The sequence below is a fragment of the Lytechinus variegatus genome, chromosome 4 (genome assembly GCF_018143015.1).
Source record: "Lytechinus variegatus isolate NC3 chromosome 4, Lvar_3.0, whole genome shotgun sequence".
NCBI classification, from domain to species: domain Eukaryota; kingdom Metazoa; phylum Echinodermata; class Echinoidea; order Temnopleuroida; family Toxopneustidae; genus Lytechinus; species Lytechinus variegatus.
The window spans coordinates 36785662-36803296 of record NC_054743.1 but is presented as its reverse complement, the minus strand read 5'-3'; the positions used below and the strand labels follow the sequence as shown (position 1 = coordinate 36803296).

At 35.7% G+C, this 17635-nt stretch overlaps 1 protein-coding gene across 3 annotated transcripts; it reads right to left on the bottom strand.

Moving 5' to 3' along the window:
• Positions 1-259: 259 nt before the first annotated feature.
• Positions 260-17146, bottom strand: LOC121412679 (transmembrane protein 135-like). Of its 3 annotated transcripts, none has more exons than XM_041605456.1 (6): positions 10321-10731; positions 8509-8636; positions 7094-7183; positions 5598-5631; positions 4623-4688; positions 260-380 (listed from the first exon to the last, which is right to left on the bottom strand). In XM_041605456.1, the coding sequence occupies exons 1-6, from the start codon at positions 10462-10464 to the stop codon at positions 330-332; spliced, it is 513 nt and encodes a 170-aa protein (XP_041461390.1). In that variant the 5' UTR covers positions 10465-10731; the 3' UTR covers positions 260-329. The 3 variants fall into 3 exon arrangements, with proteins under 3 accessions (XP_041461390.1, XP_041461388.1, XP_041461389.1); XM_041605454.1 differs by lacking the exons at positions 8509-8636; positions 10321-10731 and adding exons at positions 9496-9638; positions 16983-17146 and having other exon boundaries at positions 262-380; XM_041605455.1 differs by lacking the exon at positions 10321-10731 and adding an exon at positions 16983-17146 and having other exon boundaries at positions 263-380.
• Positions 17147-17635: the final 489 nt, after the last annotated feature.

The following is a 17635-nucleotide window of genomic DNA, read 5'->3' as shown; positions in this document are numbered from 1 at the left end:
TCCCTTCAGAAAAAAAAAATGCTGTATACCTCAGGAAGCAAGAGGGCGCTCTTTTAAATCTTTCATTATTCTACATTGATGCTTTCCCTTTTCTCCAATCATAGCTGTAGTGTATCAGTTGGTGAAAAGAACTAAATCTCTTGTACTGATCACTACATTCATTCAACATCAAGACTTCAAGTGACTCTCATGATGATCATCTAAAAATTAAACCTCTAAACAAATGAGGTAGAAATTAACAATTCAATTAAAGTTTGTGATTTTCCCTCTCCCTTTCAGCTTCACAATCCAAAAACTTTGGAAATGATAAAATAAAGATTTTAGGGGTCTTACCGGAGCATACAGAAGATGATTGCTGAGGCAGCTGCAAATATCAAAACCTGAAATGAGAGGTCAATTGAGAGAATGATTATAAAATTAAATCATCATAACATATTTTTCACCAGGCCATTGCACCGACAATTCTGAAATATGTGATCAAATATTGATAGCACTGTGCATATCTTTCTCTCTGGTGGTCTGGTCATAAAGGGTATAGTCGTCTGGTCATAAAGGACTAAAAACTCCAACGCAGAGATCACTGATACACCAACAGAACTATCCTGAAATCATCAATTTGGTTCAAGAGTGCGCAGGAAAACGAGACTCAAAGTAAAGGGGAAGTTAGGATATTTACAAACTGATTTCATACAAATTACATAACAATTTTCAGTATGAACTGAACTGCAGACAAAATACACTTCTGGGGAGCGTTTCATGAAAGGACTTGTCAGACGTTTTATCCGACAAGTCCCGTTTTATCCGACAGTTACTATAGTAACAGTTCCTCTCAGCCAATCAGAATCAAGGAAAGATGTCAGATCTGACAACTTGTCGGACAAAAATGTTGATGAAACGGTCCCCTGATGAAAGCTCAGTTAAAACATGGACCTACATGTACTATGGTAAAAATATCCTTTAAAATATCCTTGATCGAATGCTTGTTTGACACAAGCTTCCTTTTTTTTCTGATTAATGAAAATATATAAAACCTATTGCAATCAAATATTATTTATAGTCCGAATCCTGCCACTTCAAATGGTTTATATCTTATCATTTCAGAATAAATTGACACGATCAGTCTTGATAAGCGGTGAAGTGGAGTTTACCCCTAAGAATAGACTGACCCTGAATATACATGCTTCTTATCACACTCCAGGCATCTAAATCATAACAAATGCCAATCAAAAATCAAAAGGAATTAATCCAAGAGTGAAGATGACCCTTGAAATGATTCCCTCAGGTCATCATAGAATGTCTAGATAATGACCAGTCCACTCCAGGGCCCTGTCACACAAAGCGCAATGAATGATCATGAGACTGATTTCTGCAATCGACTGCATTGATTAGTGCGTATGATCAATCGTAAAAAGCTACTCCAATGATCGATTGCTGAGCTTTATGTACCAGGGAGTAGAGGGTAAGTTGCATTCAGGTAATTTCCTTGAAATGTGTATTGGAGGATAATTCATTCACAAACATTCACAAACATACATCAGATCAAGATGACACACTTTCACAAAAATCTAAACGAGTGAGGGTTATTCATTCTTTGGGGGCTCCTAAAGAAGCAAGGGTCCAGAATGAGGCTCTCAAGTTAAAATTACTATCATAGCTGTATGCCGGGGGAGGCAGGGGGTGGTGGTTTGGGAGAAAATTGCCCCCCAGAAATTTTGAAAACTTAAATTTTTAACTATAAATTTTCACAAAATTCATCAAAAGTGTGCATGAAATCCTTCATTTTTTTCTGACATTCACGAAATGATGCGTAAATTCCAGAACCGTGTACCCAGGAATCGCAAATTTGGTCTCAAAAGTTGCATGAGACTTGACAGAAAGAAATTAGAATCCTTGTGCTCCTAGAAAATCTTAAAACTTACATTTTTAACTATAAATTTTCACAAAATTTACCAAAAGTATGCATGAAATCCTTCATTTTTTCTTTTTTGTCTGACATACACAAAATGTTATGTAATTTCAGAACCATTTACCTGGGGGTCGCAAATTTGGTCTCAAGAGTTGCACGAGACTTGACAAAAAAGAACACATAAAAAACGTTGCAAGAGCATTCCAAGTTTTAATAGATTTATCGCAAAAATGTGAAGTGTGAGGGGGCAGATCATTTCCCATACCCCCCCCCCCTTCCCTTGGGCCTTTTAAGGTTAAAACAAGGCTTGGCCAACAAGAAGCAAACCAAAGCTAAACATCTCAAATTAATTTGTTTCCATATGTACAAACAACGTTGTAAACGCATATTTCACTACTAAAGCTGGCCATCCTGTATGCACTTGTCCAACAACCAGCAGGTTTTTCCAGCAAAAATGTAGACATTGGACATCATGCAGGTTCACCATGATAAAATGAATAAACAGAGACGAGATACCAGCAAGGTTATGAGCATGTCCCTTGATAGTAACACGAAAATCTGCTAATCTCGACATATTTGTTCTAACCGACTAATTACTTCATACATACAATCAATGAATATACTAATTATTACAGTTGAATACAATTCTAAACCAAAAAAGAGGTACTAATGTGCAGTGTGTATATGCCTTTTGAGGTCATGGGGGAACCGCTTTGTATAAATAATCAACAATTACAATTTACTTGTGATCATAACCCCCCCCCCCCCCCCCCTCCTTTCCCCTCTAGCTCTTAATGTATGCTCCCAGTATACATTTAAAGGTCAAGTCCACCTCAGAAAAATGTCGATTTGAATCAATAGAGAAAAATCAAACTAGCATAACGCTGAAAATGTCATCAAAATCGGATGTAAAATAAGAAAGTTATGACATTTCAAAGTTTCGCTTATTTTTAACAAAATAGTTACATTAACGAGCCAGTCACATCCAAATATGAGAAAGTTGATGATATCACTCACTCACTATTTCTTTTGTTTTTTATTGTTTGAATTATACAATATTTCAATTTTTACGAATTTGATGATTAAGATCTCCTTGCCTGAAGCACAAAATGTTAAAATAATGGAATTCCATGTGTTCAGGGAGGAATGAAACTTCATTTCACATGACAATGATGAGAAAATAAAAATATTTCATATTGCATATAATAAAATACAAAAGAAATAGTTGAGCATATAACTGTTTTGTGAAATGAAGCGAAACTTTAAAATGCCATAACTTTATTATTTTACATCCGATTTTGATGAAATTTTCAATGTTATGCTTGTTGATTTTTTCTCTTTTTATTAATCATGTTTTTGTTGGGGTGGACTTGTCCTTTAAAGGCATACGATCCAGCAGCCCTAATCTAGCCCACCCTTAAAGGTCAAGTCCACCCCAGAAAAATGTTGATGTGAATGAATAGAGAAAAATCAAACAAGCATAATGCTGAAAATTTCATCAAAATCGGATGTAAAATAAGAAAGTTGTGACATTTTAAAGTTTTGCTTATTTTTCACAAAACAGTGATATGCACATCTCAGTGACATGCAAATGAGATGGTCGATGATGTCCCTCACTCATTATTTCTTTTGTTTACTATAGTTTGAAATATTCAACATTTCATTTTTTACCGATTTGACAATAAGGACCAACTTGACTGAACCATATAGTATTAAACAACGCTAATTCTACATGTTCATGGAGGAATTAATCGGTGTGTCATTTGACAAAGGGAAGAAAATTAGAATATTTCAGATAACAAAATACAAAATAGTGGATGATGTCATCAGTCTCCTCATTTGCATACAGACCAGGATGTACATATAACTGTTTTGTGAAATTAAGCGAAATTTCAAAATGTCATAACTTTCTTATTTTACATCCGATTTTGATGAAATTTTCAGTGTTACTCTAGATGGATTTTTCTTTTCTTATCCAAATGAACTTTTTGTCGGGGTGGGCTTGTCCTTTAAGTCCTCGATTACCCAGATCTGGCCATGTTCATTACCCATAGTGCAACATTCTGACCAGGCAACATAGTCTTGTACTATACATGTACATGTAGACCCCTATAATGTGTATAAAAATTCACATTATTCACAAATTCATATTTTCTTTGTTATCTCTAAGATGATAAAAAAATTCCTTGCTTGGCGTGAATGATCAGAAATTGATCCACTGACACAATACAAGGGACGTTTTAAATATTGTTTTTCAAAGCCTGTATTGCTGGCATTACATTAGTACAATTGCACGAAAACGCGTCTGAGATGAACTTCCATTTCATCTCAAACTTTCAATGTTCTTGATTATCATACACGAGGAAAAGATACCTCTCATATTGCCATAAAAAATTATTAAATCTACTTAATAAGGGTCGTGTGGTCCAGTAGTTACAAAGGGTAGTGGTTAGAGCGTTGGACTCATAATCGCAAGGTTGTGAGTTCGAATCCCAACTCTGCCATTGTCTTCACTTTGATAAAAAGGCCCGAGAGTGATATCTGTCTTCTATAACGTCAGCCACTATGACTCATTAACCTAGACGTAAAACGTTTCATAGGTAATTGGTTATATGCCAGCTTGGCATTTACCAGCAAAAAATGCTGTCCTGCCGAGTTCCTACGGGAGTTACCACAAACAGAAACAGAAACTTTGGACAAAGTAAATAGAACTTACTTCTCCATTCTTGATTGGTGAGACATAATTCCTCTGCTTACACATGTTGAATACTACTTCCATGGCCTGATGGGAAAACATTACACAGAATATGCATTTAACAATATTTTGAATTAATAACTATGCAAAATAAAACTTAGAGATAGTTTGAAAATAACTAACTAAAGCAAAATCCCTGGTTGCTTTGAAGAGATGGTTTGTGTTACAATGAATGCTGATTTTTTTTCTTCATATTTTTAAAAACTTTTTTAACAAAGTGCGATTTTAAGCATAATATAATACACTCGTAACCTAGACCACAAATTAAGGCCTGCCATGTATAATTAGTGGTACGTACATGAAGCAATAGTAAAATGAAATACAGCAAATCATCAAATTCAAAATTGATCAAAATCTGTCAGTTGGAAACCAGGAGTTTATAATTGAAGATGATGAAAAAAAATAAGAGAGGGATAATCTGCACAGAAGTGAGATTAGTGAAACTTTCACGAGTCTCACTTCTGTGCAGCTGTAAAACCATGAATGAACAAAGTACAACCAAAAGATAAATGTTAAATACTACTTCCTGATGGGGAAAACAATACAAAGAAGTTCAAAATATTCTGAACGAATGTTCCTTATTTTTATTATGTACAGTCCAAAATGCTTTATAGACCAGCCGAACAGGAGGAGGACGACCTGCTTTAATATAAAGGACATGGATTTGGTTTCCTGACATTTTAAAGTGGAATAACTAACAAGCAAGGAAGAAGTAATTGTAAAGGTATGTTTGTTTCTAAACTTTCTTGATAGTTTACATTTTAATCAACAAAAATTTCATAGTGAAACGATCAAGAAGAGAAAAGCAAAAATACAAAACAAAACAAAATCTGAACATTTTACCAATGGTGCACACAATTGTAAAAAAATTATAAATGAAAATCACTGCGAGGAATGAATAGGAATAATGATGTCACAGAGATGTAGGCTACTTACAAGATTCATTGTATAGAGTGCTAGCATTGATCTCCTGAAATACAATGACAAAAGTATAGTAATGTAAATAAATCATCATCATCACCACCATCATCTTCATTCATCTTCATCATCATCATCAGCAGCATTATCATTACCATCATCACCACCATCATGGTCATCATTACCATCATTATTGAGTTTACTGTACCAAAGTTATTTAATTATCATCGTTACCAACATCAACCGCAAAATCACCATCAAACCTACATGTATCATCACCTTCAATAGCACGAACAACATTACTCCTTTCAACTTCATAAATATCCTCACCATCACTACTGTCATATTGTTTCCATAATTCCATCATCATCATCATTATTTTGTTTCCTAATGTTCTTTAATCTACACATCATCATTATTACCAACGCTATCACCAAACCTATCTTCACCATCAAGATTACTTTAGATACTCCTTTCACCTTCAGAACTATCCCTGCCATTATTAGGTGGTTTCAGACCGCCTCGAAGTTCGCCAGTTCCAGGTATTCTCTGATCGGGAAATTTACCCCGATCAGAAAATACCAGGTATTTTGGTAATGTGAAAGCAAACTACGCGTAATTTCCCCGAAAGAAAATACCCGCTAAATAGTAGGTACTTGGCGAAATTACGAGAACTTTCATGGGGATTTTTCCAAGGTCGCAGGTATTTTGGCGATGTGAAAGCAAATTACGGGAACTTTTAGCCCAGCGAGTCGTTGGGCGCGGCGGCGTGGGCGGCTGCTGGGATAGTGATTTTGAATCTCGCGCCTTGCCTGCTTATCAGACCATACTGCGCATGCTCGTAACTTCGGGAACTTATCCCGAAGGATGTGTTTCGGGGCGGTGTGAATGCAGGAATAATTAACGGGTATTTTTTAGCCTTAAAAGGTTCTCGTAATTTAACGGGGATTCTTGTGATCGAGGCGGTTTGAAACCACCTAATGTTTTCATAATTTTTAATGACTACCACCATCAGCATCATCATCACCATCATCATCACCATCACCACCATCATCATCACCATCATCATCATGAATCATCATAATCATCACCATCATCAACATCATTATCATTATCACCATCATCATCACCATCATCACCATCATCATCATCAACATCACCACTATCATCATCACCATCATCATCATCATTATCATCATCATCATCATCATTATCATCACCATCATCACCATCATCATCATCATCATTATCATCACCAACATCACCATCATCATCATCATCATCAACATCACCATCATCACCTTCTTCACAATCATCACTGCCATCGTTATCAGTGTTACCAATTTTCTTTCATCTACACATCCTTACCAACATCATCAGCAGAAAAATCACCATCAAACCTACCATCACCTTCAATAGCACGACCAACATCCTCTCACATTCCTAACTATCCCCACCGTCACAATCATCATCACTGTTTCAATAAATTTCCATCATCATCGTCATCAACTCACCTGCTTTTTCTTTCAGTCAATATGGCAATAAAGCAGGCAGGAAATGAAGAAATAAAACCAAATCCAGTATAAAAACCTCCAAATAAATGTCTGAAAAAAAAAGGAAAAAATAAAGGACATATTAAGCTAGAAATGGGTACAATGGTCAATTGATTTATTTTTGTAGAAATATGCAAAAAAATGTAGGAGATAACAGTCACTTCTGTCACTATCCCCTATATGTATATGCATTATAGATTTTGAAGTAAAAAAAAATACAAGATATTGTGCTGATAGTATTCATTATGATATTAATAATTCTGCCATGAATTTGAATAGTTCTTCTTCTTATAAGTCATAGACTTCTATTGGTATTTCAGAATGTCTTTTTTTATTAATAACATTTTTCCCCACTGGCATAAATCATTGAAATTCAAGTACCTGATAATTACAGGAATGTGAAAGAAGTTTGAACAGAAAAAAATATGGGTTTTATTCTTTTTTTGTAAGCTCAACATTAAACAAAGTTTGTATTCAAGAGAATCAAAATTAGTTTGAGGTAAACTTTATGCAAAACAAATAGAATATTTAAGGTACTGATTTAAAGTTTTGAATATAAAAATGAATTTACTTGCGATAATAAATGACATAATCTCAAAGTCTCCGCACAATAATTTTTTTGTAAAAAGTTTTTAATCAATTCTAGGGGAAATAGAGATTATTTGATAAAAATATTATTTTTTAAGGACATCTCGTACAAATAATACTGAAGCATACAAAGTACAAATTAAGATTTCTGATAGAATTGAAAATAGTTGGAATGTTGGAAAACTTGAAATAGTTGGATTTAACTTCAAAACATTGTAAACCAGTACCTCATTGATAAAAAGAGAACATAAGTATGGGTGCAATACTCTTCATACATTTATTTAAACATCAATATGTAGTTAATTGGATTAATAAAGAAAAATAACATGTATCGGATGAAGGGTGCAATTTCGCTTTTCTTTCTTAAGCATGACAAGAAGCATCATTCTTTAACTGTTTATCTCTGCTGGTTATCATGAAATTAAAAATATTTTATACTAAAAATAGGAAAAGGTGCAGATCATGTTGATGGTCACTAAAGTGATGGTGCAAATTATCTAAGTGAACTAAAACAAAAACCTGAAAATAAAAATTAAATAAATAAGATGAAAAGATTTGCCCAAACCCTGGAAATAAATGTACCGTATAATTTATAAAATATATTTGGGAATGAAAAGAAGTAAACTATTGAATTGTAAAATTGTAATTAAAAGGTCCACCGTCTATTTGATACATGTAACTAAAGATAAACAATCATTTATTTTTTGACACAATCATCCCAATCCCAAGTTCCCAACTCTAAATGTCTTCTAATTTTTTCCCCCATGGTGATTTACATTTTACAGTACCTATAAACACAAATAAAATTCATGAAGAGGGCGGCATTGGTGGACAAAAAAGCGGTAGACTGCAGGATTTCCACAGGCAGACCCTTTTGAAAATACGGCCAACTTCGTTTTCGAACTAAGGCGGATATCTGTAATACACAACAAACACAAAGACATTTTTTTTACAGGAAAGAATTTTTGAAGAAAAAAATGCAGTGGGGAGCCTGAAAGAATATGAGAAAGCTATTATGAAATGCCCTACTGAAAGTGCTAGATAGTTGATGCAAGTAAAAACTTTGCAAAATAAAACTCACTAGTAGTGATCTAGTTTGAAAATATGAAACAAAGAAAAAGCCTTGGCTGCTTCTGAAAGCTTGTTCATATTACAATGAACGCGTTTTTTTTCAACAAGATGCGATTTCAAGCATAACATAATAGCATACTCATAAACTAGACTGCAAATTCTGGCTTGCCAAGTATAATTAGTGGTACATGAACAAATACATGGAGTAAGAAGTATGAAATAACACACATAATCAGATTAAAAAACTAATCAAAATTTGTCAGTTGGAAAAGAGGAATTGATAATTGAAGTTGATGAAAAAAAGAATTAGAGAGGACTCTTCTGAACTCTGCACAGAAGTGAGATTAGTGAAACCATGAATGATCGAAATACAACAAAAAGATGTCAATGACGTTAAAAAAAATTCTTTTACGCATACATTGTACCAAAATCAATTTCAATCATAAGGCAAGCCAGAATTTGTGAACAAGAAGGGAACACAAAGCCTATGTATTACATTCTTTGTTAACAGAAATTCAGCTTCCATTTGAGTTTTAAAAAAAATATATTTCCTCTACTGTATATAAAAGTATACTGGTTTTTCATAATTGTTTTTCTCCCACTTTGAAATCATCCGTTGAACAAAAGATGAATACATTGGAAGTGTGCTGCCTTGTGATTGTCGTCACTATACGACTCCGATTCACATGCACTTTGGAAGGTACCTAAATACACAGAATGCAGATATGACCATTGAGACATTGCTAGAAAGAAACAATGTCGACTGGAAGACGTCACGAAAGAAAGGCACCAGGCGTGACCAAGTCAATCTCTGTTTCTTTTTCAGACGTCCGTATGTGTGTGAGACCTGTAAAGGATGGATGGATGGAATGAAGTAGGTAGGGCATGGACAACGAAAGATAGAACCATTTCAATGCTTCTGCAACCCCCCCCCCCCCTCCCCTAAAGAAAATAGGTCAAACAATCTTCTTCATTTTTTTTCTTGATTAACAAAAATGTTTCTGAAATGATTCTCATTCTGATGTTGGTTTGTTTATTTAAAATCAATAAATTTTGCAAACTATTTTACTGCAACTCTTGATTTCATGGACATCAAAATTCATTCATTGCAGACATGCCTCACTTTATAGGCACGAATCAAATTTTACATCACAGCAAAGAATACTTCCTGATCATCCAAATGTACATCTAAAATTGCATCAAATTATTTGGGAGAAAGGACTCTTTCGTGAGATTGGCAATCCCTCTAATTGAATTAGCAATTTCTGAGGTGTATTAATAAAAAAAATCATAAACCTCACTCTGTATATTAAACTGAAGGAGCACACTTTATGCACTTTAAAGAAAACTACATGTAGTGAAATTGTGTAAAAATTGATTTAAAAGCTAGCTAACAAATTTTATTTGCTTATCATAAATTTGAGAAATATCCTGCATACAGCGTATCATAAAAGGTGGGCGACACGAAAGATGGTCCTTGGAAAGACCCTTTCGTGCAATCGGCCCCAGATTGACATACTGATACATACCACATAAAAAATTGCATGCATCCTAATAGAGTACTTTGTCACTGCATTCACAATCGAAAAAACAGCTCCTGAACATGATGGGGACCAACAGTGAAGAAATTCATAACAAGTACACTGCTGCCAAAATCTACTCATTTCTGCCATTTTCAATCTGAATAAAAATCTGTACTTCAGATTGAGAATTTATCACCAAAAGTTAATGTCCAACTGCAAATGACAACTGCAGAACTCACCAAAAGCAAAAGCAAATTGATGCATCCTCAGTTCTGCTGAGATCAACAAAATTATGGTATAGCTCATGAAATTGTAAATAGAGTCATTTGTAAAATTTATATCTAGTAGAACATTATCAGGGTCTTTAGATTACATAATTAAATAATATTGGGCTTTGTGACCATGGACTGTGACCAAGCTAATCCCAGGCCAGACTCAAGGCCAACCTTAAATTTAATTTGTCATTTATTGCCAAACCCCGAACCGAACCAAAGTTCAGAAAAAATTGCCGAACCCTGCCGAACCGAACCCGAACATGCCGCCTGACTTGCAGCACTAGTCTATAATCCCTGTATAAAGTTAACATATAAACCTCTCATTGCTATGTAAGTGTGAGTTAGCACTGGACCACATGGTTTCACAACTGATATGAAATGAAATGAAAAAGAATGAAAATGAAATTTTAAAAAAAATAATGAAATTTCAAAAAATAAAAATTTGTATACCCCATTTTCAGATTTTTTGTCTCTGTTAATCCATGAATTTTTCCAATGTGGAACTGGACTAACGTTAGCTACATCTCACTTAATTCACAGTGGGGCTTACAATCAAATGTCATGAATCAATTACATATGTAGGGTGTGTGATGTCTCGTTCTAAAAAGTTACTTTCTCGTGTCAGGCTAAGTAGGTTGTTTGATTAATATGTAGGGACAGTGATTTTCCGTTTCAAAAAATTGCCTTTTTCGTTTCAGAAAATCTTAAATTCTGTTTCGGCATGTCAGAAAATGGAAATTCCGTTTCCCTATAGAGACTTTGTACACACGGAAAAGTGACAATTCCGTTTACCTATCCAGTAGCAATAACACAAGTTAACGCTCGCGCTGGTCAAAATTTGGATCTGTCACTGTACCAACAACACAGTAGAATCCGCTCTAATCGGATCTATGCGGGCACAAAAAAATATTTTGACACATATATCTCACATGAATACATCCTCACCTTTTACATTTCTAGCATTATTTCACTGTTGAATGAACTTTTATAGATAATTTGGGGGGGTTTTGGACATCGTTTCGAGCAGTCAACGATTTCATTCTATCCGCCATTTTGGAATTCAAGATCGTGCTGTACATATTCAGCAAAACACGACCTGCATGTGAATGATTTTGATACGGCCGATCGACCGTACACTGCCAGAGCGGCCGGGAAGGACCGGGGTGAGGGGTACGATTTGGTGTGAAGGAGTGAAGAGCAGTCATGATATGTTGATTTTGGTCAAGTGAGATCGTGTTTTGTGAGGTTTTGTGGCCATTTAATATTCATATTTTGTTGATATTTTTGAGTAATTTATGTTGCTGTTCTGTGTATTTTGAGGAAAAATATGTTTTCTGTGATTTTCCGTTTGAAATGCCACTTTCCGTTTCAAAAGGCCATTTCCATGAATTCCGTCCGTTTTCCGCGATCGCGGAAAATCACTGTCCCTAAATATGGATATGGATTCTAAAGTAAACTAAATGCACTCCTTTTTTTATCTGTAGAGTGTGGGAAAAACTCCTCCAAGGCCAAGACTAATTACAATTAAGAGATTAGATCTCAGCTGTGATTGTGTAACTCAGAGTCTGGCATAGACCAAAAGCTTCGGTCTCTGTTTCTGTTGGTTGTTCCACTGAACTACGTTGGCTCCACTCACCAAATACAGACACCGAAGTTCTAGCGCAATCTGTACAGGGGACTCGATGGCCATATGTTTATGTACTTAAAGGGGTGGTCCGGGCTGAAAGTATTTATAGCTTAATAAATAGAGTGGAATTCACTGAGCAAAATGCTGAAAATTTCATAAAAATCGGATAACAAATAACAAAGTTATTGAATTTTAAAGTTTAACAATATTTGGCGAAAACAGTCGTCATGAATATTCATCAGGTGGGCTGATGATGTCACATCTCCACTTGTTCTTTTGTATTTCATTATATGAAATTAGGTTTATTCAATTTTTTCCTCCAAGAACTAGACAAATTGGATTGACAACTGATTTAGCGCATTAGATATTTATTGCTGCAACTTATTTCATAATAAGGGATACATATTATTCACCAAAATATGAAATAATGAAAAAAATATGATTTTATGTAATAACATAACAAAACAGTAAGTGGAGATGTGACATCATCAGCCCACCTAATGAATATTCATGACGACTGTTTTCACAAAATATTGCTAAACTTAAAACTTAAATAACTTTATTATTCCTTATCCAATTTTGATGAAATTTTCGGCATTTTGCTCAGTGGATTCTACTCTATTTATTAAGCTATAAATACTTACGTTCGGATAAAACGAGGGAGTGAAGACTGTGAAGTTGTGCGACAGCTGAAGTAGATCTAAGTCACTGTTTTTCCCCTTTTAAGTTGATTTTTCCCCATTGTGGTGCATTTCAGGCCAAAATGGAATAATAATCTGCATTTCCGTTCAATTCTTTTTCAATATTTTTATGAAATAAAGACAAAAATCAATGTGCCCCGTCGGGAGAATTTTGCATTGTTCACCCCCTAATGGTGGCTGCACAGTCAATAGCGAGCTGTCTGTGTACGAGGAGAAATTAAAAAATAAAAAATGTTTAAAAACTCCTTGAAACAGACGGCTGCCAGCTCTCTATAAGTCTGGCAATAACTGCACTATCATCTCACTCTCAGCCCTCTTGCATGTCTTGTGCCCCCCCCCCCTTATGCAGGGCTCGACACAAGCGGCGGTCCGACGGTCCCAGACCGGTAAAAATCGCTGTCGGGCCAGTAGATTTTCAGAAATAGGAAGATTTACTGGTCTGACATGACCAGTAAAAAAATGTCATTGTCTGGCCAGTAATTTTTCCAAAAATAGCAAGATTTTAAGGGTCCGACATGACAAGTAATAAAAACCATTGTTGGACCAATAACTTTTCCAGAAATGATCAAATTCGCTGCAAACCATTTCCCCCCGATAAATTCTGTCATCCACACACAGAATACACACAGAATGAATCGCACGTAATTGCTACTAGAGTAGATACAGTGTACATGTAGCCAGCAACACACCCTACGTGGTAAATTTTCTACTGGCTGCACGAACGAAGCTTGGCTAAACTCTGGCAGAAATCTCTCACAGAACTGTCAAAATTCATGGTTCATACTCATGAAAGGCTCTTATGATGTCCATATTTCCTAAAAATTGGAGTAACTCTGTCATTTGTAAGCAGTAAAAGGATAAATTTTCACTTCTGTTTGGTTCAAACAGATCGGGTTTTGGGCGATATCGTCTGAATACATATGAGCCCCACATATGCATTCATGTGTGTGTTGATACACTTGGTTTCTGACTTTCTTTCGTAGCTATTTTAATTGAGCCAAAAAGAAATTGATGAATTATTTATGATGACAGTTTTAGCTTTCTTCCTATCTTTCTTTCCTTCTTTCTTTTCAATCTTTCTTTGTTTTTTCCCTCTCTTCTGTTTTTTGTTACTGTCTTTCTTTTTTATTTTCCCTTTTTTCTTTATTCGTTCTTTCATTCTTTCTATGCTTTAAAAAAATATTTTTCTCTATTTCTTTTTCTTTCCGTCTTTTTTTCTTTCTTTCTTCCTTCCTTTCTTTTTGATATTTTTCTTTCTTTGATTCTTTAGTCCATCCATCGTATATTCATCTCTTCTCTTCTTCCTTTTACCCATTTCTTTCCTTCATTCTTCGTTACTTTCTTTATTTCTTCCTTCCATCATTTATTTACCTTTTTTGTATTACTTCCTTTCTTTGTCTCTCAGTCTTTCTTTTTTTCTTCCTTTCAATCTATTCTTTTACCTTTTCTTTTTTTTATATTGCTTGCTTTCCTTCCTTCCCTTTATTTCTATCTATCTATCATTTTACCTTTTCTTTATTTGTTCCTTAATTCCTTTCTTCCTTCTTTCAATCTTTCCTTCCTCTCTTTCTTTCTTTTGTCCTTCTTTCCATCTCTCCTTTAACCCTTTCTTTTTTTATTGCTTCTTCTTTCTTTCCTTTACGGCCTACTACTTTCTGGATTTCTTTCTTTCTGAATTGCTTGCTTCATTTCTTTCTTTCCTTCATTTCTTTTTTTTCTTTCTTTCTTATTTTTGTTCCTTCTTCATTCCTTTCCTTCTTTAGTTCTTCTTTTTTCCTCACATCTATCCTTTCTTTACCTGTTCTTTTTTCTTCCTTCCTTTTTTATTCTTTCTTTCCTTCCTTTCTCTTATTTTTTCTTTTCCTTCCTTCCTTTCTCTTATTCTTTCTTTTCCTTCCTTCCTTTCTCTTATTCTTTCTTTTCCTTCCTTCCTTCCTCCTTCCTTCCTTCCTGTCTTTCCTTCCTTCTTCGTTTCTGTCTTGCTTTCTTTTTGTCTTCATTCCTTCATTTTATTTGGGGGGGGTTAACGAAAGGCTAGACAAATAAACTTGTGCCTTTTTTTATGTTTTCTTTATTTTTCAGGACCAGTAGATTTTAGGTTAGGACCAGTAAAAATTTGAAAAACTGGGTATCTACTGGTCCGACATGAAAAGGTTGGACCAGCAGAAAAAATGGGTTAGTGTGGAGCCCTGGGCGCTAATGCAGTTTCGCACCGGCCGGTTACCAGCATACCTCATCACCAATATTTGTTCCCAAATGTCATGACAAGTCTCTCAGTCACATTTCGATGTCAATATATCCACCACTTTTCAAAATATCGTGATCGGGAATGGCTGTATTTCGGCTTCGATCTCAACGTCGTTGATCGACACGGCGTAGACATCGCTTCGCGGATCGCTTGGATTCACCGTGCATGCAAGTAATGTTGATATGAACTGAAGTTAGCAACCAAATCATGCAAACATAGATTCGCATGCGGCATGCTGGCAGTTTGTTCGCCACATTTTCGCATGATTAGGTTGCTAACTTCAGTTCATATCAACATTACGGTGCATGCACGGTGAATCCAAGCGATCCGCGAAGCGATGTCTACGCCGTGTCGATCAACGACGTTGAGATCGAAGCCGAAATACAGCCATTCCCGATCACAATATTTTGAAAAGTGGTGGATATATTGACATCAAAATGTGACTGAGAGACTTGTCATGACATTTGGGAACAAGTATTGGTGATTAGGTGTGCTAGTAATCGACCGGTGCGAAACTGCATTAGCGCCGAGCCCTGCCTTATGAATGAGACTAACTTACTCGGAGGCGAAACAATCTCCTGCGACTTAGCCAGGGGCGTTGTGGGGAGTGAAAGTTATATACTGTACGTAGCTCACTCCCCACTAACGCCAGGAATCACCGTACATGCCTTTGCGTATCGGACAGGATTACCCATGGTGAACCTAGACCTAAATCACCAATTTTAGTTATAGTTTTTCGCCCAAAGTTATGTACATGGGCAAGTTTTATGTTTACCCCCATTTGATTCTATTTCTTTTATTTTTCATTAAATAAATAGTCGTAAAATTGAAAGAAATTAAGAGCAATAGCGTTCACTTACCCCCGTCTGTTTACGAAGCCATTTTGATTTCTTTTGTTATGATACCTAGATACACACGCGTGCAGAGCTGCAACTTAGATTTAAAAAATACTTGCATTTGTCAATAAAAATCACGATTTGTAAAATATTTGTTTCGGTTGAAAAATATCATGAAATAATTTATATGATATTTATCGATAAAAAAAAATATTTTGCGATTCCTGATATCTATCGGCAGATGCAAATATTTTTTTAATTCAAGTTGGCAGTCAAACCGCCAACTTGAATTAAAAAAATATTTGCATCTGCCGATAGATATCAGGAATCGCAAAATATTTTTTTTTATCGATAAATATATAAATTATTTCATGATATTTTTCAACCGAAACAAATATTTTACAAATCGTGATTTTTATTGACAAATGCAAGTATTTTTTAAATCTAAGTTGCAGCTCTGCACGCGTGTGTATCTAGGTATCATAACAAAAGAAATCAAAATGGCTTCGTAAACAGACGGGGGTAAGTGAACGCTGTTGCTCTTAATTTCTTTCAATTTTACGACTATTTATTTAATGAAAAATAAAAGAAATAGAATCAAATGGGGGTAAACATAAAACTTGCCCATGTACATAACTTTGGGCGAAAAACTATAACTAAAATTGGTGATTTAGGTCTAGGTTCACCATGGGTAATCCTGTCTGATACGCAAAGGCATGTACGGTGATTCCTGGCGTTAGTGGGGAGTGAGCTACGTACACTATATAACTTTCACTCCCCACAACGCCCCTGGCTACTGCGACTGCGAGATCACGCCGCGGAGCACGGGAAATTTCTGCGAGGCACCCAAGGCCAGGGTCTCGGGCCCTGTCGCGGTCTCCGCCCCCACATCGCTCACATGCACACCGCCCATACAAAAAGGATTAGCCTACTTAGACCAACGTGTTATCTCTCCGTTATTTTCCCATTAACCATACTTACTAAGTAGAATGCAGTATACAATTTCAGAGAATATTTCACCGATGCCTTTCCTACAGATAAAGTAGCTGCTACGCAACTAGGGGTCCAACAATGACCAAGTTCATAACAGGTCGCAATCTCCCAGAGTTTGCTGGGGGCTGCCATCTTGACAAAAATGATAACATTTAAGAAATGAAACACGAGAGGGCGTGTAACTACTGACTTCGACGTGCCAGTTGCAGCTGCAGCAGCTGCAGAAAGAATATCTCCAAGCGCGACTCAAAAAAAAAATAATTAAACGAAATAAAATCAGGAGGAACATTAATTCTTAATCATCAAATGAGTGGATGTTCAGTATAAGGTGGAACGTTGTGGCCCGGTGGATTAGTCTCCGGACTTTGAAACAGAGGGTCGTGGATTAAAATCCCACCCATAATGGCATAGTTTCCTTCAGCAAGAAATTGATCCACATTGTGCTGCACTCAACCCAGGTGAGGTGAATGGGTACCTAGCAGGAATTTATTCCTTGAATTGCCGAGCGCTGGAAGCTAGCTGCTTGAGCTACAGCCATGGTAATAATATCTAAGTCCTTTGGAATCGCATAGAGACGTTATTCATAATGTGTTATGCGCTATAACTGACTATTAATGTTGCTATAATCTTGAGTAAATTCG

Excerpts from the sequence above, each read along its gene's own strand:
- LOC121412679 (XM_041605454.1), bottom strand. The coding sequence starts at position 17,126 with ATGGCAGCCCCCAGCAAACTCTGGGAGATTGCGACCTGTTATGAACTT. Across the intron at positions 5,632-7,093 it reads TTGACTGAAAGAAAAAGCAG|GAGATCAATGCTAGCACTCT; the intron begins GTGAGTTGATGA and ends ATTGTATTTCAG. Across the intron at positions 381-4,622 it reads CACCAATCAAGAATGGAGAA|GTTTTGATATTTGCAGCTGC; the intron begins GTAAGTTCTATT and ends CTCTCATTTCAG.